The sequence below is a fragment of the Xiphophorus maculatus genome, chromosome 16 (genome assembly GCF_002775205.1).
Source record: "Xiphophorus maculatus strain JP 163 A chromosome 16, X_maculatus-5.0-male, whole genome shotgun sequence".
In the NCBI taxonomy this organism is placed as follows: Eukaryota; Metazoa; Chordata; class Actinopteri; order Cyprinodontiformes; family Poeciliidae; genus Xiphophorus; species Xiphophorus maculatus.
Genome location: NC_036458.1, coordinates 22865066 through 22886796, shown reverse-complemented (window position 1 = coordinate 22886796; position 21731 = coordinate 22865066). Strand labels below are relative to the sequence as shown.

The following is a 21731-nucleotide window of genomic DNA, read 5'->3' as shown; positions in this document are numbered from 1 at the left end:
TCCGTCTTCGTGCGTTGGACGTACTGTGTGTCCCCGTCCGTCTGTGTGTCTCCTGTGTGAGCTGCTACCGCCTCATCTTACAGGTATGTCCATCTCTACGTCCATCTAACAGCTTCTGGGATCTAATGCAGCTAAAATGAAAATGACTTCCTCTGGTTTCTACTCATCTTCCTAAAGCATCAAACACTGTATTGTTTTGTGACCATTAATCACTAATACGCCGTTTCTCTACACTGTAATTTTATTAGGACCAGCAAACAAAGAAAAATAAAAATCCACATTTTAACACACTGACTCTTGGACGCTCAGTGTACCAACTGGGAGTCGAACCGCCAACATTTTTCTTTTCCATCATTCAATATAAATCTGTCATTTTCAAATCAAACTTTTAACACTGGAGAAAGACAAATTCAAAAAGTAACGCAACAAAAAGCCAAAAACTGTAGCCATGGTAACTAATTTAGCTTCAGACTGAAAAAAATGCAACACAGAGACAGAGATGCTGACCCTGCTTTTTTTTTTAAATGATGGAAACAGATTTTTTTTTCCCAGCTGTCTCTGCTGTCCTTTAAAAAAAGAAAATATCCTGAGTCTTACCAGATTGCATTAGTACAAGACCAGCCCACAGTTTGTAATTGTTTTGAGTTTATTTTTTATTATTATTATTATTGTTTTCTATTTAAGCTGCAGTATTTGCTGTTGAGTAATAGCAGGTCAACAAATGTGGTTCTAGTTGCTCCAAAATTACGATGAATGCAAATGAACCTCTGATAAAAGGGGAATCTATTTTTGGCACCTCATATGTGAAAAAGTGAACATCAACCAGCCGCACCTGCAGGTCGGATTTGCTCGGCTTCGTGCCGCAATCCGGACACAAACTCCAACACCAATCAAGCTAAAATGTCCGATCTGATCAGATACTTATTTGGACCAGCATCTCCCCCTCCGACAGTGTCGTGTTTCCTCCCTCCAGCTGGCGCTTGGCCCCGCCCCTTAGCAACAGCTGAACGTTAGCTGACATCCTCACCGCCAGGCTGGCTTTGGTCCACAGCTTTAACCCCACTGAAGTCACTTTTTGATCTTTGTAAAAATACCCCGTTTATCAGTCACATTTCCCAGCAGCCTTTGCATTACCCGGAACCCGAGCGAGAACACGGCTGGCTTCTCTCCAGCCCACAGCCAGCCGAGAGCTGCGCGCTGCCGGACATTCATACCCACACAAAAGTTTGCCCTTGACCACTGAGGCTTCGGAACATGACGCTGTCTCCAAATCCCCCGTTTTCGTTTTTGTTTTTTTTGTTTTTTTCATCCCTGTTCCCTTCCTACCCCAGCCCTGGTAGCTTCCAGTTGTTTCTACAGAGGTGTTGAAATGCTCACCTCATTCATCTTTCCAGACGTTTTTCACACCCTCCCACTCTGGATGTCTTTTATGTTGGGGAGGGAATGTATTCAGTCTCTTGAAAAGGAAAAGCATTGCTCAAGTGATGTGGTGGCAGTGAAAAGCACTGGCATGTTGTTCATGGCCACAATATGTCAATTGTGGCCTTCATGGCAATATGTATGTGACCAATTGCCCAATATGTCAATTGTGGCCATGAAGGCCATATTGACCACATCCGGCCACAGAACCTTCTTCCAAATGTTTGCTGACACAGCAAACCTTTATGCTTTTACTTTTTTTCAGGATTATTGTATTTAACGTCACATTTAACTCTGGAGAACTTTGGCGTGCAGGGGGGGGGGGGGGACCCCCCACACATTTTTGCAACACTAGTGCCACAGTTAGTGTACCAGTTGTGATCCCGTTGTGATAAATTTTGCGGCCCTCCGTCTGAATTTCGCGCGTCGTCCGGGTCACGTGTCTGAAACCCAGCAATATCCTCGATTTTACAGAAGAGTTATGGATCCAACACTTTTTGGGGGGTTAGTTGCACTAAATCTGTGAAATATACGTCAGCACAAGCATCGACTTTCAACAAGTAAAAGTCGTTGTTTGTACGCAGATGTTTCTGGAAGACGCAGCGGGTTTCTACACAGAGCTCCGTTCCTCAGCAGACCGAGTGACAGCAGATCAGTAGCAGCACATGGGCAGGTTAGAGACTCACTGCTGACAGCAGAGCTGCTCCAGGCTATTTGATCGTGTATGATGGCTGTCACAACAGCCGACGGAGGAGAGGCGGAGCAGAGCTGTCAGCGAAGCTTTAGTCTGATCTTTGATTTAAGGCCGCGGTCACACGGCTGCCCCAAGCTCTGCCTGAGCACAAACTCCTAAAGAGTGCAGAGAAAGCATGGCAACAGAAGTTGAATAAAGTTTAAAATCAAATTATTAGAGAAAGAAACATGGAAAGAAAAACAAACATATTATTTGACATGATGAGTCGTCTTCTTGTAAGTTTATTGTAGTGTAAAATGGACCTCTGACTTCTACTAAAAGGGCGAAAGTCGTTATAGATTCTCCGTTTGACAGCTGCTTGTCAGCAAATGGGTGAACACGGAAGTATCAGTTTTAATTGAATTTAATTGAAAATTTAAATGAAACTCAATTTAATTTAAATTGAGTTTCATTTAAATTATCTTTTTTTTTTTTCCAAATCTGGCCAGGGCAAAGCACAGATTGTTTTAGCAGAACTTGTTTCTTGGTAACTGATTTGAAAACACATCGACCCACTTAGAACCAGTCTGACAGAAAGCCTGTGATGTGGGGAGCTAAAGGTCTAAAGGTCCGAGAGGATGAACCTGTGTGTGCGCGCGTGTGTGTGTGTGTGTGTGGATGTGTGTGTGTGAATGTGTGGGGTATGGAAGTGACAGAAACACAATCGTTTATGGTTTCTATGTGTTTGACCCCTCTGTCGCATTCTCACCTGTTGACACCTCATCAATCTCTCACGCTCCCCTGCCAGGAAGGTGTCAGCAGGCCGCGCCCTGGGGTACCGTCCGTCTGTGTCCAGGGTCTATGTCAGGACAATGGCAGCTCGGATGGACAATTTAAAGCCAAATCTATCAGTGTGTATGTGTGTGTTTCCTCCAAAGTGATTAGTCACAGCATAATGTAAAATATAGTGAGGATGACTCACTCCTGCTTCTGAGCTGACAGTAGGCAGTATTATGTTACCACAGTTTTATTTTGCACATACTGTAGCAGCGGTGTTGGATACAGTATAATGAGGTGCAGTTACTGTTTCTATTTTTTCTTCTTTTTTTTAAAAGGATGTGGCCTTTTTAGGCGATGATTTATTTACACATTGTCACATTTCTGTTACTTTAGAACCACAAATTCCCATGACTTTAACTGTCATATTCAACAGAAACCTGCTGCAGGTTGCAGGAGGCAGTAGCTGTGTTTGTCTGTAACAGGGAATCCTAATAAAAAGCACCGGGCCAAACACTGGGACCTGGGGAACACCAGAAACTTACCTTTTCTGAGTGAAAAGGTTGAATTTGCACAACCTCAGAAAAAAAAACATATAGAAAACTGTAAAACAGATGTATTGATGAAAGGTCTGAAAATTTGAACAGATGATAAAAATGTTCTAAAATCTGAGGGACAACCAGCTGCAGTCAGAGATTTTGAATTTCAGAAATTTTCTAGAACATCTGTGAAATTCCTGAGCTCCAAAAGTTGAAAATTTGTGAGTAGAAATTCAGAAATTTTGAGACTATTGTCAGAGGGTTTTTTTTGTTTTGTTTTTGTTTTATTTGCAAAAGTTGAACATTTTCAACTTTTAAAGCTCAGAAAAATGTCCCAGGTTTTTGTAGGAAACATGTGAAATGTCAAAATTCCTGAGATTTTTCTTTCACAAATTTTCGACTTTGAGAGTTTGGAAATTTCAAGCATTTTTCTAGAAAATTTGAGATTCATCTCAAACTTTCTGAGTTTATTTTCTCGCAAATGTTTGACTTCTGGAGCTCCGACATTTCTGAGATTTTTCTCAACGTTTCTCAGGTGTTTTTTTTGGTGGAAATTTACTCTCCCCTTTCTTCTTTCTATCTACAATGACCCTAATACAGTGTCACAGTAGACATTGAAAACAGTTGTGCGGGAAGTCTCTACTTCCCTCAGACATCAGTGTGTGCATGCGTGGCTGCTGGTGTGTGTCCGTGTTCCTCTGTGATGGACGGGTAATAAAAGAAAGTTTGTAACGTTCACACGCCTCAGGTTGGAGAAAGGAAGCTATTCTCATGTGTCTCTTTTTACTTCCAGCCATGTCGGACGCTGAAGAGGAATACGAGTGAGTGGAGTTTCTCTAATTGATCCTGATTTATTAAATGTCGTCACTCTATATGTTTCCAAACTCTTTACTTTAATGTGTCTCTGCAGGGATCAGGCGGTGGGTAAGTTCCAGGAGCGACGCCTGTGTCTCGTTATTTTCTCCCTCCAAGTTTTTAACTCTCTGAACTCTTGTTGTTTTGCGTCTGACTAGAAGTTGAGGAGGAGCAGGAGGCGGAGCCTGAAGAAGAGGAGGAGGAAGCTGAACAGGCTGAAGAAGATGGAGGAGGTATGGTTCAAATTAAGAAGGAAGAATTGCGCAGATTGTAACTGCGTGCTGATAAGATGTTATGCTGATAGTTTTTGTTTAATGCATTAATATCTTTTTCCTGCTTTCTGATTGGGTGTCACTGTGTTGGTCCGGGCCAATAGAACAGCAGGAGTACCAAGGTACGACAAATCACCTCTGACAACACAAACGTCACCTAGCAACTAAAATACTTTAACTAGTCAGTTTGAGACTGAGGTTTCATCCCAGATCTTAGTATACAGTGTCAAGTATTATAAGTATTTATATCACTTGATCTTTTTTGCCACCACAAAGCTGCTGTGCTTAGGGCACCAAATGTCCAGCTCCGGCCCTGGCTGTGCCAGAGAAACATCTGAATGTTCCGAACACAGAACCTTGAGGACTGGAGAATAATATAATATTCCCTAGAAAAACTCTGACGATTAGCAGGACAGTTATTTGTTTACTAATAGGCTCGTTTTACTAATTAGGGAAGATATTTGTTTCCCTAGATTTTATTTCAGTGTTGAACAAACAAAAAAAAGCATTCCAAGCTTTTCCAATTATTGTGAAAAGAAAAACAATGAATCAACGTATCATTTTCCTTCCACTTTACAATTGCGTAGTAATTTGTATTGTTCTATCACATAAAATCACATAAATAGAAGTAGTTTTTCCAAGGCATCGTACTTCCACTGTCGTAAGCATACTGTGGTTTTTTTTTCATTGCTCCCTCACACAGAGCTTTAAAGGCGCAAACACAAAAAAAACTGAAGTCAGATTCAGTTTCATTTTGCACACGAACAAAGAATAGTTTTAATTATGTTTCCTCTGAAATTCACAGCTGGCAAATTTGCTGGTGAAGAGATCTTACTGCAAAGTTCATGACAGGACATGTGTTTTCTGTTTGGGAACAAGTTTAAAAATTATACAGTCACATTTTTACACATTTGCATTGCACTGTATTGTATGTACTGTGAATCATATGTGATATAGTTTTATATGTGTTAGAATGTATGCGTGTTAAATTATGTATGTATGTAGTTAGTTAGTTAGTTAGTTAGTTAGTTAGTTAGTTAGTTAGTTACATTTTCTGAATTCCCAGTCTATGCATGAAGAACACACCCACACCCACATTAGTTGACCTAATATGTTTTCTGTATCTGTAGGTTGTAAATTTCAATGATTAGTTTGAATTTTTTCATGTTTTCTATCTTAGTGACATGATTAGTAAATTACAATATCTGTTTATGAACATGTTTCTTTATTGTTTCAGTACATTAAATAAAAAGATTAAATAGGGAGACATACATTGTCATCATCTTGTGTTGCTAATAGCACTTAGCACCACAGTTAGCCGTTCTGGTGTGCCATGTTGTTCCCAGATTAAAGCTCCAACTGCAGGAACAAATATAACACATAATAAAATGTTTTTTTTATGTTGGAAGATGGAATTTGAACCTAAAGTTGACATTTCAACCAAACTAGCCATTTACAAGTCACAGTATCACTGACAACTGCTAGCTGTTGCGCTTGTAGGGCAAACTAAATGCTGTTAGCAACAAGCTAATTATTCCAGGTTCTCTCCACCTTCATTTGAAGTGTTGATCAAACATTTTCACAAATTGATACGTCTATCACTGATTTAAAGACATATACACCATCAGAAGTATTGTTAAGATTTTTTTAAAGGTTTTTATTACCACATTTGTCGCTATTCAACAACGAAACTGCAGCCACATCTGACCTTAAGGCTGCAGCTGCTGCTAAATCTCTCACTATTCCTGTCAGATTCTCATCTCAGGAGATTTTGCAGTGGATGTTTCCAGAACTCTGGATCCTGAGTATAAACTGAACCCTGTAATGTTATGACTTAATTTGTAAGGGCAACAAATTTTCTTAAAAGCTTTTTGGAACATCACAAGGTGGATATTTTCATGCTAATGTAACATTGAAATGCAGAAACCAGAAGAGCAGACCTCTTACATTTGTTTTTATCTGAAATGATTTTTGTGAGAAATTTCTCTTCTCAAAGATTTTGCTTGGAAAATCGTGAGTTTGCTGGTGATACTGACACTGGTCTTATTGTAAGAAACAAAGAAACTCTATTCTGTCACAAAGGAGCTAATGTTGTTTTAAAAGGTTTGGAATCTACTGCAGCAAAATTTGCTAAATAGGTTCAAGAATTACAAATAAAAAGTCCACTAAAAATAATGAACTCATACTTGGAGTTACAGTATATGTACTTGCCAGTACATATAACTCCAAACCCTTTGGAAAAGTCTCAAGAAATATTCTCAGCACAACTTTAGGGGATGAAAGGAGAGTCTGGCTCCGGTGAAGTGGTGCTGAGAGAATAAAGTGGACCTGAACGTCCAAAATGTTCAACAAGTTCAACTTTGTGCTTCTGCAGAATCAATATTAACTTGCTTATTAGCCATCATCGTCTGTCTGCTTTTATCCTCTTTGTTTTGTTTTTATTGATATTTATGATTCTGTCCCCACGTTTCTTTTTACATTCATTTCTTACTTTTATCCATTTTCTATTACCATCTGTGACGTAGTCTCTTTTTTTCCCCTGATCTCACATTTGACCCATATCAACGATTCATTTGTTGCTTTGCTGCCATCTGTGCGTCTCTCACTGTGCTTTCATGCTGCTGCTCCATCAGACCAAGATGCCCAGGAGGAAGGTGAGAACATGGAAAAAAAAAACTATTTTTCCCACCTTTCTAAAATAATTGCCTAACATAAAAAAAGAACATTGACTTTTATAAATCCAGCATGACTCACTTCTTAACATCGGACCGTTGGAGCTGACCTTGATTAAAGGTAAAGTTCTGGTCAGATCATCAGCATAGATGTTGCTCTGCTTTGAGGCCGTCAGTGATTTTGTTTGGACTGCTCTTTTTTCAGGGTGGACTGAACTTTAATGACTTTTCAATTTAACGCAGATCTTCTAGCGGTGCCTGTATGTTGCATGTTGCGTCCTGGCAAATATGGCCAACCCCACTGGTTGCTCTCCGGACACAGACTCAGCTTTTATTCACATCCTGCACATTTTGTGTTGGGCTGACATCATTCCCTTTCAAGAATCTCCAAAAACCAGTTCTGATGTATGTTTGGGGTCATTGTGCAGGTTTAACACCCAACTGTGTCCAAGTTTCACTCATCTTGACCGAAATGTCGCCACCAAGATAAAAGAAAATTGTTTAGAGTGTTTGGAAAGAACCTCGTGGCATTTTCTATTAGATTTACACGCGTCCACCTACAATGAACATCATGCTAAATTATTATTATTATTATCATTAGGCTCTGCGTCTTGGACCATTCACCTTGCGTTACTGTCAATGTAGAATATTTGATGGAAAACGAAGCGATCTAAAGGTTTCAGGCACAACTTCCCCTGTTTCAAAGTACATAGGAAGTAAAAATCTTGTTTAAAGGAGCAGCATTGTGTGAAATCGACTTTTTTTGAGGTTTACATGCGATGTTTTTCAATCATCAAAACCACACCTGGAGTGTTGCTCTGATTCTTTCATGAATATTTGAGAAATCCTGGCGACCATTCAGCAGTGCAAAACGCCGGGGTGAATCTAGCCCCGCCTCTGAGGACGGAGCTCCTCCCCTGCGGTGCGCTTTCCGAGCTTCAAAGCTTCCGCCTCACACTTGAAAATGTTCAACTTTTCAAACTCTGAAATTTCCCAGTTTTGTTTTTTCTTTCTAGGAAATTTCTGAGATTGACCTCAAAATGTCAGGGTTTTTTTTTCTTTCTTTTTGTTGTGGAAATCCACAGCTGGTTTCCCACCTAAAACGTTCGCTGCGGTTTATGTCACCTTGTAGCATAGAAACGATTCTGTTCAAGACATTTTGAACAGAATCGTTCAAAATGTTTTTTTAGCTCAAAAACATTTGAGCTAAAACTCAAATGTTTTGGCAGACATTTACTCCTCCATTTTTTTCTATCCACGACGGCCCTAAATTTAGAAATGACTTGAACCTCAACCATGTTAAATCAAGTCTAGTCTGGGTCCAAACGCTGAGTCCTTCGCAGGAAATGAATAAAGAACAGTGAAGAATCAGAACCTTAACTGCAGACAGCTTCTTCCTCTGCAACTTAAGCAGCTGTTAGTGATTGAAATAATTCCCTTAATTCATGTTTGATGTATCATCCAGAAAAAAGAACAGTTCAAATGCTTTTCTACAAGCGCAGTGGATCTGTGGCATCCATACAGATGATTATTGTGTAATAACTTCTATGGTCTGTTGTATGTTTGATGCAATACCCTTAATACTTCCCACTCAGACATTGTGTGTTTCTAATAAACTAAGCAGTCATGATCCAAACCTTTTTCCTGATTGGTAGTTCTTTGTCAAGTATATTTAATACACAAAAGTCTTTGGATTCTTGTTTTGCTGTAATTTCTAAAGATAAACTTTTCTGAACATCTCGTCTGTTGCCCTTTTCAAAAGATGAACCATCCTTTTCACCGTTTCACAATCCTTTCTTTCGCCTCACGCATAAACTCTAAATTTGTTTATTTTCTGCATTTTTCTCTGCAGAAGAAGAGCGCCCCAAGCCAAAGTACGTTGTGTAACCCTGAGCTCACATTGCTTCATCTGTCTTTCTGTGGTTTCCTTCACTATCTTTCACTAAACTTTGGGGGTTTTTTTCTTCTTCCGTCTTAAAGGCCTCTTGTGCCCCAACTTGCTCCTCCAAAGATTCCTGAGGGAGAACGAGTGGATTTTGACGTAAGTTAAGAAGACGATTGAAACAGCATGTTCACGACTAAAGTTGCAGCTGAAGCAGAAGGTTCTGACTGGGATCAGACGGAGAGTTAAGTTCTGCTTTTGTCACTTTCTTGCCGGGTGATGGCAGCGTAACCGTGAAGGTTGTGGTGAATGTGGAAGCGATGAGCGACACAGGGAAACGGAGCGGAGTCCATCGTCTTGTTACGGTTTTGTAACAATACTATCAGCTCATATTACTGAGTATTAAAATCCATCCGTGCATTCACGGCTCTGTCCAGACCTGCATGCGTTCACAGAGAAGTCTGATTGCGGTCGCATTTACCTTATAAATGACCTTGCAAAACAATAAAATCAACATTGTGTATAAAAAATAATAAAAACTGATCAGAACTGAGCGTAAACACACCCTGCAGCGGATGGCTTCATTTCATTCCGGAAAAAGTCAGAGAGAAATCTGAGACTAGCCACGAAATTATCTACGTCTAAAAGAAAATGTTTTTTCCCACAATAAATATAATGATCTTATTGTTGCTACAAAACCCCGAATAGCTTGGAGCTAAAACTCAAGTCCAGTCCCATCATTGGACAAAATGCTTTAGCAACATCAAAGTAAGCTGTTAGTTTGGTTGTAGCTCAGTAATCACCCAATGACCATCTCCTAGACTAGATTAACTCTTGGATCAAGTCCACTAGTTACTAACAGTTGGTCCTGGTCTTTCTCTTTGGTCGTCTCTAGACGTCGAACGATTGATCGCCAGTCGTCTCTCAACTGTTTTCCTTCGTCACTTTGTCAGGACATCCACAGGAAGCGAATGGAGAAGGACTTACTGGAGCTGCACACCCTGATCGATGCTCACTTCGAGCAGAGGAAGAAGGACGAGGAGGAACTCATTGGGCTGAAGGATCGGATTGTGAGATCACTTTAAGACTCGTGCAGCCTGTCAAGTCTCAAAGCCGGTTTGGAGAGCAAGTGGGATGAAATGAATCGGCCAAATGTGTTTCCCTCCAGGAGCACCGTCGAGCCGAGAGGGCCGAGATCCAGAGGGTCAGAACCGAGAAGGAGAAGGACCGACAGAACAGGATTGCGGTAAAGAGCCGCATCCCTTCATAAAGCTGTATTCCATACCTGTCATAAGTTTACCTGTCACTTACAGTTTATACGTCATATGTAGAGTTCTTGTAACTTTTTCGCATTTGCGACGTCAAACATATCTCACAAGAAATGTTCAAAAATCATGTACAATTTTTTTTTTGCTTTACAGTTCCAATTTGATTCTGTCATATAAAACATTCGAGTGGCAAAATGTGAAAAGGTCAGAGGAGGATGCCTACTTTCACATCCAGGGTTTCCCCCAGAAAACCTGGATGGTGTTCGGGGCGCTAGGGTGGTCCTCCAGCCGGCGGCCATGTTTTTGAGTTCAAACATGTTTAAAGTCGACAGGAAATTTGAAAATATCACGTAGTAGTTATGTGTTATTGGGAAGATTAACACCTACTGTAAACACCAACTATAATCTTTAAAAAAAGGCAATAATTAAGAACAAACTAAAATAAATTAACAATGCTAAGCCTGGTGGGGGCACCAGCAAAGCCTGGCAACCCGCCAGGCTTATAATACCTTGTGGGAAACCCTGTACATCTGTTGGAGGAACTTCATCAACCTATGCAAGGCCTTTACATCTGCTATGCTACAACAATAACGCAAAGCAAACATGATGTTTTGTCTCGATCCCTCGTCCGTTCCGCCTTTCAGGAGGAACGTCACAGAAAAGAGGAAGAGGAGGCCAAAAAGAAGGCAGACGACGACCTGAAGAAGAAGAAAGTGCTGTCCGGCATGGGAGCCAACTTTGGAGGTTTCCTGGCCAAAGTCAGTTCGCCTGGTGTTTTCACCTTGGGCCGATGATGAAAAGTAGGAAAAGCTGTGGATGACTGTGTGCCGTTTAACCCCGAACCAGGCCGAGTCGAGGAAGAGCAAGCGCCTGACGGGCAGGGAGATCAAGAGGAAGACGCTGGCCGACAGACGGCAGCCTCTAGGCATCGACAGCATGAGGGAGGACGGCCTGAGGTGAGTCCCTCCCAGATGTATCGCAGTCAGCTAGTAATCCTGTGCAGCGGTGGGTTTTTATGTTAGTGGTGCAGAGCTTGACTCGGGTCTGCATCACAGTAGAGCAGGAGGCGACTCACTCATTTTACTTTTGGGCCAAACCACGAACGCTCTGAAAGGGCCGGTTGTGCCCGAATATTCTGAGACAGTTTTTACCCGATAGCAATAACAAAACTAAATGCAATCGAAAACAACCATTAATCACCATAAATGATGTATGTGAGAATGTGGCTGTTCTTATTTATTAGTTTTTTTGTTTTTTACCAGTTATTTGTTCATTCTTACATTGTGTGTGAATTGTGAGACAGTTATTTTTTGTTTTTAAGCATGTGCACTGACTGGTGGCGCCTTTTGAATTTCGTTGTCCTTGTGACAATGACAATAAAGATTTATCTTATCTTATCTAGGGTGACCAAACGTCCGTATTTCCCGGGACATGTCCGTATTTCATGTCCTGTCCCGAGCGTCCCGGGGTTTTTTTAGAAAGTGAGGAAATGTCCTGTTTTTTAAATTACCTTCATTGGACCATTAAATTTACAGGCACTAGGGCACTGCGCACGGAGCTGTGTGTGACGTAATCCCTGAGCCGCATCAGTGCGGGCAGCCCTGTTCTTAATCAGAAGATAGATAGCGTGGCTGTCAGTACGCCAACAACATGCCAAAGCGCAAATGTATGTTTACCGACGATTTACAAAAGAGTTTCCCCGCTTTAAGAGCCCCCGCTCCAAGGTGTCCTGGTTTTCCCAATTGAAAATATGGTTACCCTATCTTATCTCTTATAAAACTCATGAACAAACTTTTAAAATATGAATAAATTCTTACAATAATATTATTGTAAGAATTTAATATTTTTTTTTTTTAAAAAGAGACATTATATGGACCAATCTTTTCACATTCAAGGTTTCCCCCAGACAACTTCCTACGTTGGTTGGGCTCGAGGGCAGACCTTCAACCAGCGGCCTGTTGTGTTTTTGAGTTTCAAAATGTTTAAAGTTGACAGGAAATTTGAAAATATCACCTGATAATCATGTGTTATTGAAAGATAACACATGATCAATACATGAACACCAACAATAGTCTTAAAAATTGCCAACATTTTAAGAAGATTTAAATATATAAGCAATGCTTAGCCTGGTGGGGGCACAAGTAAAGCCTGGTGGCCCGCCAGGCTTATAAAACACTGGAGGAAACTCTGACATGAATCCGTCCCTTCAGGGTTTTGCGATCGGTTTTGTGACTATTTGCAACAAAACAAATCTAATAAAAATCAAATGTTTGTCATAAAAAATGTAGAAACGTTTGCAATAATTTGCACACATGCATGACGTTTTATCACAATGTCATCAGTTTAGTCAGAACATTATATTTCTCTAAATCTAGATAGAATAAAAATCTGACCTGATTGAAAAATCTGACCTCATTTTTGGAAAAAAAAAAATTAGTCTTAGTTCAGTTGAAAAAAACATAGACAGCTTCCAAACAACATATATTTTTTGTAACCCAGTGTTACAAATGCAGTCACCAAGTGTTGTAGATGTATGTATGATGTATGTACAGTATGTACCATGTATGAGATGAAAACTAATCCTGAAGTACAGCTCTCATTATTTCTGTGCTCCATGATTTTGTTCTTTGGCTGAATTTTCATAGCACTCTTCTTATCTCTTAAAGGATTGTACACTGACCCAGCCAAACTCGTTAAAGCGTCACACACTAATCAAATTTACAGCATAAGGTCTGGCTCTGAATTCTGGGTCTGTGTTTCTCAGGAACCGGGCCCAGGAGATGTGGAACTGGATCCAGCAGCTGGAATCCGAGAAGTTCGACTTTATGGAGCAAATGAAGCACCAGAGATACGAGGTAGGCTTCACAACCCGCTGTACCACCTCTCTGTGACGGGAGGAAGGCGGGTTCAGCTGGTTGAGCAATCCATTTTTATCACACAATTTGGAATTAAACTGGTAAACATGAACGTATTCAGCAGGAGCACGCTACAGTTTCTGAATTTCTGGTCATGTTTCTGAATCTTTTCTTCTAAGTTGAGCAGCTGTGAGGAATCTGTTTGTCATCCGAGAGCTTTAGTGAATAAACAGCAGCACGAAGATCAACACTGCAAAAACACAAACTCTTACCAAGTGCTTTTGGTTTCGTTTTTAGTGCAAATATCTTAGTACACTTGAACAAAAATAACTTACAAGTAACTTTTCAGGAGAGATATAGGAGCTTGTTTTAATTCAATAATTCAATTTTATTGATGAAAAATCACTAAGCCACATTAGTACAGGCTATGGCAGATTACTTGAAAAATGTTTTTGTTATAAGTGAAACAATCTGACGATAAATGCGTTTTATTACGTTTGTGGTTTCAGCAAGACAAAAAAAAAACGTGTAAAAGTTCAAGGGTGATGAACTTTAATTAAGCTCTAATAAAAATCTAGTAATGATCTGCTAATCCCAAGAACACTTTTCCTTGCCTCCCACAGATTACTGTGTTACTGAACAGAATCCAACATGCTCAGAAATTGTGAGTAGACGCAAAATCCCACACGTTTGATTCCGCCTCCTCCCGGCTCCTCACTCCTCTTTTCCTGTCCGTCTTTCCTCCCTCAGCAAAAAAGTCCACGGCAAGGGGAAGGTGGGCGGCCGCTGGAAGTAAAACCGCAAACACAAAAAACAAAGATGGGAGCAGCGGGATTTAAAGACGAAGAACAAAAGGAACACTTTTTTTTTTTTTTTATTGGATTCTTTCTGGCGCTCCTGGGTTTCTCTGGGTTGTAACTCGACGTTACAAACCAGCAGCATCAAGAAATGTAGAAATAAAAGTGCATGCGCTACATTTGAGAGGATGTGTGATTTTCTTCAATGTCTTCCAGACAAATTAAAGAATTTGAAAAAAATCTCTGAAACAGACAGGCAGCCAGAACACCCAGGAGCAATATGCTCTCTCTCTCTCTCTCATGTCCCTTCATGCTTTGCACCAACTGAAGGTGATATAATAATGATTAACTCCAAGGCACAAAGAATTACAGTAATTCCAAAAAAAAAGTCGCCACCTGGATTTAACTAAGCAAATAGGTACAAGCCTCCTATTGGATAAGTGCTGCATAGGTGATTATCTTTCAGCTGGCAACAAGTTATTTAACCCCAGCTGATGCAATGAGTAACTCCTCATTTCTTAAACAACCATGGCAAAAGACACATCCTGTGGTCGTGGAAAAGACGTTAGTCTGTTTAAGACGGGTCAAATCATTGGCATGCATCAAGCAGAGAAAACATCTAAGGAGATTGCAGAAACTACTAGAACTGGGTTAAGAACTGTCCAACGCATCATTAAAAACTGGAAGGATGGTGGGGAACCATCGTCTTCCAGGAAGAAATGTGGTCGGAAACAAATCCTGAATGATCGTGATCGGCGATTACTTAAACGTTTGGTCAAATCAAATCGAAGAAAAACAACAGCAGAACTCAGGAGTATGTTTAGTTGTGAACGCAAAAGCATTTCCACACGCACAATGCGAAGGGAACTCAAGGGGTTGGGATTGAACAGCTGTGTAGCCGTAAGAAAACCTCTAATCAGTAAGGCTAACCAGAAAAAAAGGCTTCAGTTTGCTAGGGAGCATAAAGATTGGACTCTGGAGGAATGGAAGAGGGTCATGTGGTCTGATGAGTCCAGATTTACCCTGTTCCAGAGTGATGGGCGCATCAGGGTAAGAAGAGAGGCAGGTGAAGTGATGCACCCATCATGCCTAGTGCCTACTGTACAAGCCTGTGGGGGCAGTGCTATGATCTGGGGTTGCTGCAGTTGGTCAGGTCTAGGTTCAGCAACATTGTGGCCCAAAGAATGAGGTCAGCTGACTACCTGAATATACTGAATGACCAGGTTATTCCATCAATGGATTTTGTCTTCCCAAATGGAACAGGCATATTCCAAGACGCCAATGCCAGGATTCATCGGGCTCACATTGTGAAAGAGTGGTTCAGGGAGCATGAGACATCTTCTTCACACATGGATTGGCCACCACAGAGTCCAGACCTTAACCCCATTGAGAATCTTTGGGATGTGCTGGAGAAGGCTTTGCGCAGTGGTCAGATTCTCCCATCATCAATACAAGATCTTGGTGAAAGATTAATGCAACACTGGATGGAAATAAATCTTGTGACACTGCAGAAGCTTATTGAAACAATGCCACAGCGAATGCGGGCTGTAATCAAAGCTAAAGGCGGTCCAACAAAATATTAGAGAGTGTGACCATTTTTTGGTGGCGACATTTTTTTGGCCAGGCAGTATATATATATATATATATATATATATATATATATATATATATATATATATATATATATATATATATATATATATATATATATATAATTTTTTTTTTTTTTTTTCTTTGGCCTGTTACCTCGTTGGAAAGAAAACTGGATATCACTACTTGACTGGTCTTCCTCAGCCAATCTAAGGTCAGTGTACGTTTTCAAACCAAGGTTTCTGCATTCTGCCAGGCCGTTAATATTTATTTGGGAACAACCGGTTTCATGAAGACCGAGGAACAGCAGACCAGTCAGGGAAGAAACGTGCGGAAAAGGTTTAATGTGGGGTTAGGCGACAAAAAAAAAAAATGCTGGTTCTGTTTCTGTTGCGGTTCTGTTCGGCACGTTTCCAAGCTCCACAGAGCTTCACTTCAGCTCCTTCAGACTAGCCAGCAGCAATTGGCAATCACCTGGTGGAACTACATGCCTGCTGAGTTCACTATAGTGAAACTCTAGTTAAAACATTTTTAAAAGTTGTTAAAGGGTTAATGGAGGCGCCATGTTGTGATGACTTCCTGAAGGCGGAGCATCAGAACGAGCAGGAGTTTTTAAAGAGACAGAGGCCCAATTTCAAAGCGTTAAATCATGAAGTCAAATTTCTTTAAGTCACGTTTGATATGTACACAGCATTTTATAACAACTGGAGGTAACATAGTTACTTGACTGTGCTATAAAATGTCGCTATATGACTGGAAAATACATAATACTGTCCATTTAAAAAAAAAACGAGAAGAAAATCAAAGTTTGATTTTCTCTTTTTAACACAAAAAAAAAGAAATTTTTTTGTGTACAAAGTAAGGGATTCTCACTTTTACACAAAAGTAAGAATCCCTGCCTTTGTAAAAGATCATATATGTAAAATTAGGCAAGAGTAAAAACAGGCTTCTCGTAAAAACAGCGAATGCAAAAGAATTTCTTAACAAACATTTCCATGGTGGAGCAGCTGCATCCAAACCCATACATCACCAAGTGCAGTGGAGTAAAGCGCGCCGTCACTGGACTCTGGAGCAGTGGAGGCACGTCCTCTGGAGTGACGAATCACGCTTCTCCATCTGAAAATCTGATGGACGGTCTGGGTTTGGCGGTTGCCAGGAGAACGGTATTTGTCTGACTGCACGGTGCCAAGTGTAAAGTTTGGTGATTGGGGGGGATCCTGGTTTCAACTTGTTTTTCAGCAGCTGGAAAATTATAGCCTCGGAGGCTTGTTCTCATCAATTCAGAGCCGTTTGGCAGCTGAAAAAGACGACTCTCTTAAAAAGAGCCGAACTCCCCACCACCACAAAAACAACAATAAAGTACACTGACACTTGTGGCGAAATTAGAACTAAATTATCTCTTTAGCACTAAGTTAACAAGCACTCTGTAGGTCTGATTTCTTTTTTTTGTTTTTTTTTTATGCTGTTGTTGTTTTTTAACGAGTAAAGTTTAATAAAATAACCCTAACTGCAGTCTGCAGTTCAGCTCTTCAGTCTTCTCTCTCAATATTCTCAGGACATAACTTATTTTAAAAATGTTGTGTTCTCCTGTCTTGAGGCTTGTATTGCTTTGCTTGTGGTGAAAATAATACTGGATGACTTATTGGGCCTCTGCGGTACAGCAGCAATGAAAACTCTTGGCAAAAACAAGATGCAAGTCCTTAACAGGAGCCTGCAGTTGTTGACACTAAAAAGGGCAGTAGCGTCACTGAGGTTGTGTTTTCTTAGCAAATAGATGTATTTATCCCAGTACACATGGTTGGAACTTGGAGCCACAAGCTGAAGACAAGCCTTGTGGCTAAAGTGCCAATGAGAGTAAGAACATTAATGAGGTGAAGAAATTGTAGAGAAGCAGAAGCAGTGATGGTGACAAAGAATCACAAGATGATATATGGAACTATTACAAAAAGAGAACGACTGGATAGTGGATTGTCTTTCAAAACACGTATCAAGTTTTGAGAAGAATCCTCTGGCCTCCGCCTTCCTACACAATACCACTTGTTTCTCATCTCCCCTCAGTACTCCGTCTGGTCTTTCTCTCATTGAGCTGGATTTCTCAGGAGGAATTTCAACTGAGACACTGGCTCTGTGTCTCTAAGAAACTCCTGCTCTTTCCAACACTGCCTTCAGCAAGTCATCACAACAGGGCTCCTCTACTAACACTAATAACGTTTTTACCAGTAGCTCGTATAACAAGCTCAGCAGATGCACAGCTCCACCAGGTGTTTGCTAAATGCTGCTGGCTAGTCTGAAGGAGCTGAGTCACAGGGTAAGGCTGCTCTGTGAGGCGAAAGCTTAGAACCTCAGAAGCTTGTAAATTGCAGCGCCGAGGAGAACCTGCGTCTCGAAGGCGGCGCTAGCTCCACCCAGGATTTTTCCATGGATGAACCGTTGTCATGGGAGATGAAAGGATTTCTCAAACCTGCATGAAAAAAATCATGGCAGCACTCCAGGTATTTTCTGTTGAGGAAATAGCATAACAACGTGATGTAAAGCTAAGAAAAGTTGATTTTACATAACACTGCTCCTTTAAGTCGTTTTATTACTGGCAACGATGTCATGGCCCTACTTGCTATGGGGCTGTTTACAGCTCAGATGATTCCCGGTAAGCCTTACTGAGCTGACGCATTCCACATGTTACGACTAAACGTTAGCCATGACGTATGCTATTGATTGTTAGCTAGGTTAAATCAGATCCAACCGTTCAGCTTCAACAAAGTCCATGCCTCCAGGAAGCGACCGTTTCTCAACAGCTGAGGGTTGTAGACCGTCGGGACGAAGCAAAGCGTAGAACAAGTGGCTGGTTTGAAAAGGCTAGATTCAAGTTGGCATGTAGTATTTCGTCATTCACCTTCTTGCAGTGGAAGAATTGCTAGCTCAGGAACACAGCAGACAGGTACGATGAACCCGGAGTTGACCTTCTCAAAGAGAACTGTTCAATCCATCATCTGAAACTGGAAAAAGTACGGCACAACTCCAAACCAGTTGAGACCTGGTCGTCCGACTCGACCCATGAGCCACGGAGAAGCAGCAAATGGCTGCGTTACCTCTGAATGAGCTGGGGTACAATTAGTTAGAATTAACTAGTTGTTCCCACCCACCATAGCATTTCCTATCGAGGACAGAGACCTATCTACCATTCCTCCCGCTACATGTCTTGAGACTGATGGTGACGGAAGAAGGCTGAGTTTGTATCCGTGGAACCATTTTGGTCTTGGATCGTTATCTCCAAGGACCCAGTGATGGCAAATTTCCATCAATCAGATTTTCATCTAAGGAATTCATAATGCCAAGAGCTTTTTGCAAGGCTCCCAGGGCTTTTTGGAAGAGCATCACAGATCCTCCATAAAATTTAGCAACAACCGCGATGTCTTTCTACACGTGGAAAAGCATCATGGCTGTTGTTGAATTTAGCTTCCTGCTAAAGTCTCAGCAGCAGCTGGAAAACATCATCCAGCTGTCATTAAATGGTTGTTATTAAGACTCACCTTCCAGTTCTACTGCACCTTAAAATATGTTTCTTCTCTCTAAAAAGTGGGCTTCTGAATTGGGCCTTTGTTAGAAAAATTATCTAAGTTCATTTACTTATGAGTGTATTTGAAAGGTTATGTTTTCATATTAATATTCTGTGTTAATAGAATATTATTACTTGGCTCCTTTCTTTTGTGGTAACTGTTTTTTGGATGTTTCCTTGGCCGTTAGAAACGTTTACATGTTTCTGTCATTAGCTGCCTGCGAAGCTGATTTATAACGGTCAGCTTTGTGGCTTTGTAAGTGCATGCCCACAGAAGGGCCCAGAACATCTTGTGGGAAAAGTCTGATCAGTTGTTTCTGTGACTGTGAGAAAAAGCCCAACGTCTTTACATGTAATCATAATAAAAGGCAGCTGGGAACTGAGAACCGGCGGAGTCGACCACAGACAGTGTTTGGAGGCGGTTCTCTGAGTCCTGCTCTGCTCCCCTCTTATGCAGAAAATCAATTTATGTCTCTGGTTGAATCCTTGCAGGTCGGAAGCTAAAATAGACCCAATGGCTTCTGTATTATGAAACACTTCCAGTGTATCCTAAGAAAACAGGAAATCATCTCATGAAAGGTTCCTATACATGGGGCGCCACTGTGCGCCACAGTGTCTAGAGGTACAACAGCCACACCACACACACACAGAGACTTTAATTTAAATTAAAAGATAGTGTTTAAATAAAAACAAATGCTTCTGATTCTGAAATCATACATTGGGCTTTTCTAAATTACATTTTTCTAGAGTTGACATAAGCTTTTGTTACTGCAGTAGAAAACCACAAATTTACTTTAGAGCGTTTCACACATCGCCAGCATCGTCTTTAGGATACCGCGACTGTACATTTTCACCACAAGGAGAAAAACCCGTTACTGTTTGTGTGGTTCTTTCCAGTGGCTCTTCCCAGAACACTTTGCCATGTTTTTCACACCAAAGAGTTAGCCGCCGCAATTTCCGATTCAGTTTTACTTGGAACCTCGACAGGTTGTCAGTCAGTAGGTACTTTATTGTCCACGCTAGGGGAAATTCGTCTTGGACATCGTAGGTTAAACAAAACTGCTGCCACAATTATATACACTTTTTTTTAAAAAACTCAGGCTAGTTCCACAATAAAATGGCTTCGGACCACCAACACTGCCGGTGAGATAAATGAAACCACCAATCACCACAATTGCACAAAGAAAGTCTTGTTTTTGTTTGGTTGGTGCTTCAGCTTGTCGAGGCACATAGTTGTTTTGGAAGAAAAAAACTCAAGGAGCAATTTAGTGATGTCCTGGTCTACTGATCTGCCGTAGATAAAACCGAAAGAAACAGGTAGGGAGATGTTGACTTGTCAGTTAGAGAAACGCTTGAGTGCTGCAGATTGAATGATTCTGGGGAAGAAGTGGGTATCAGATATCGCTCTGAAGATCTCCATCACTTCAGAGGAGCTGGATGGCTGTGAGGCAGACCGTGGACAGCTGCACAGTGAGCATTTCACATGTCCGTTTCATGATGGCGTCTTGATTTTTCTCAGAGCTGCTATCTGATGTAGTTAACGAGTCAAGCTTTCACTCATGCATTCTGACGGAAGAAGAGACCGTGGACGGAATGTTGAAATACGATGGACGTGGTGAAATTCTCTAGAGGCGATACGGATTTGGACGGCGAAAGATGGAAGATTGCCTTGAGGTTAATGACAGGCCAAAAATAATGGCAGACGTCGCCCTCTGGTGGCAAAAAGTGGCATTGCGTGTGTATGTATGAAAACCAGCAGGCTGCTGTCTGTTACGGATTAAGAAAGTCTGAAAGGTTGAACAGAGAGATCGGTTTTAGCCAAAATTAAATGTCAGTCCATGTCAGTAATAAAGAATATAAATCTGTTTATTTACATATGTATATATAGTCACCTCCCTAAAATAATGGTCTATGTCATTTTTGCCAAACGTGTTTTTTTAATTAATATTTTTTTATTACTTATTTATTTTGTTTTTGTTGTTGTTGCCTAAAACACGTTTGGCAAAAAAATAAATAAAAAATTACTTGCCATCATTTTTAGGAGAGTGAAAAACATATTGAACAACAATTCAAGTATATAATTTATGTTTAAAATATATATTGATATGTTTTATTTATTTATTTTATGCAGTAACTATTTGTTTTTGAAAGCAAGTTTTCTGAAATTTTTATTTTATCCCCCAGTAATTTGTTTCAAAGTCATCTTTTCCTTGGCTGGCAGTCGAGTCGACATTCGTAGTTTGATTTAAAGCAGAAGGATTAGGTGGCGTAAAAAACACAAACTGAAGAGCTGATCAACAAAGTCTCATAATTAACAGGAAAAACAAATAATAACAGGAGAAAGAGATGTGTTATTTCACATGTTCATAAAACAAAACCAGGCATTAAAAGTGAGTCTCCTCTTTCTCATTTGAGTCACATAAAAGAACACAAAATTCTTGTATTTAAGAAAAAAAAACATATTTTAAAAAGGTGGTAATGCCTCATTGTGATAGTAAAAAAATAAATAAAGATCAGTAATTATTTGGGGGTTTTTTTCTTTTTACTTTTCCTTCTCTCTTCTTACTGTGGACAGGTTT

The 21731-nt window shown here is 40.5% G+C and overlaps 1 protein-coding gene across 2 annotated transcripts; it reads left to right on the top strand.

The window, feature by feature from the left end:
- The first annotated feature begins 2 nt into the window (after positions 1-2).
- Positions 3-14193, top strand: LOC102237870 (troponin T, slow skeletal muscle-like). Of its 2 annotated transcripts, XM_023349325.1 has the most exons (15): positions 3-83; positions 4202-4229; positions 4319-4332; positions 4422-4496; positions 4640-4657; positions 7169-7189; positions 9060-9081; positions 9188-9248; positions 10043-10159; positions 10258-10335; positions 11002-11115; positions 11204-11313; positions 13122-13212; positions 13836-13876; positions 13963-14193. In XM_023349325.1, exons 2-15 carry the CDS (start codon positions 4204-4206, stop codon positions 14006-14008), a joined length of 834 nt encoding a protein of 277 aa, XP_023205093.1. In that variant the 5' UTR covers positions 3-83; positions 4202-4203; the 3' UTR covers positions 14009-14193. The 2 variants fall into 2 exon arrangements, with proteins under 2 accessions (XP_023205093.1, XP_023205094.1); XM_023349326.1 differs by lacking the exon at positions 7169-7189.
- Positions 14194-21731: the final 7538 nt, after the last annotated feature.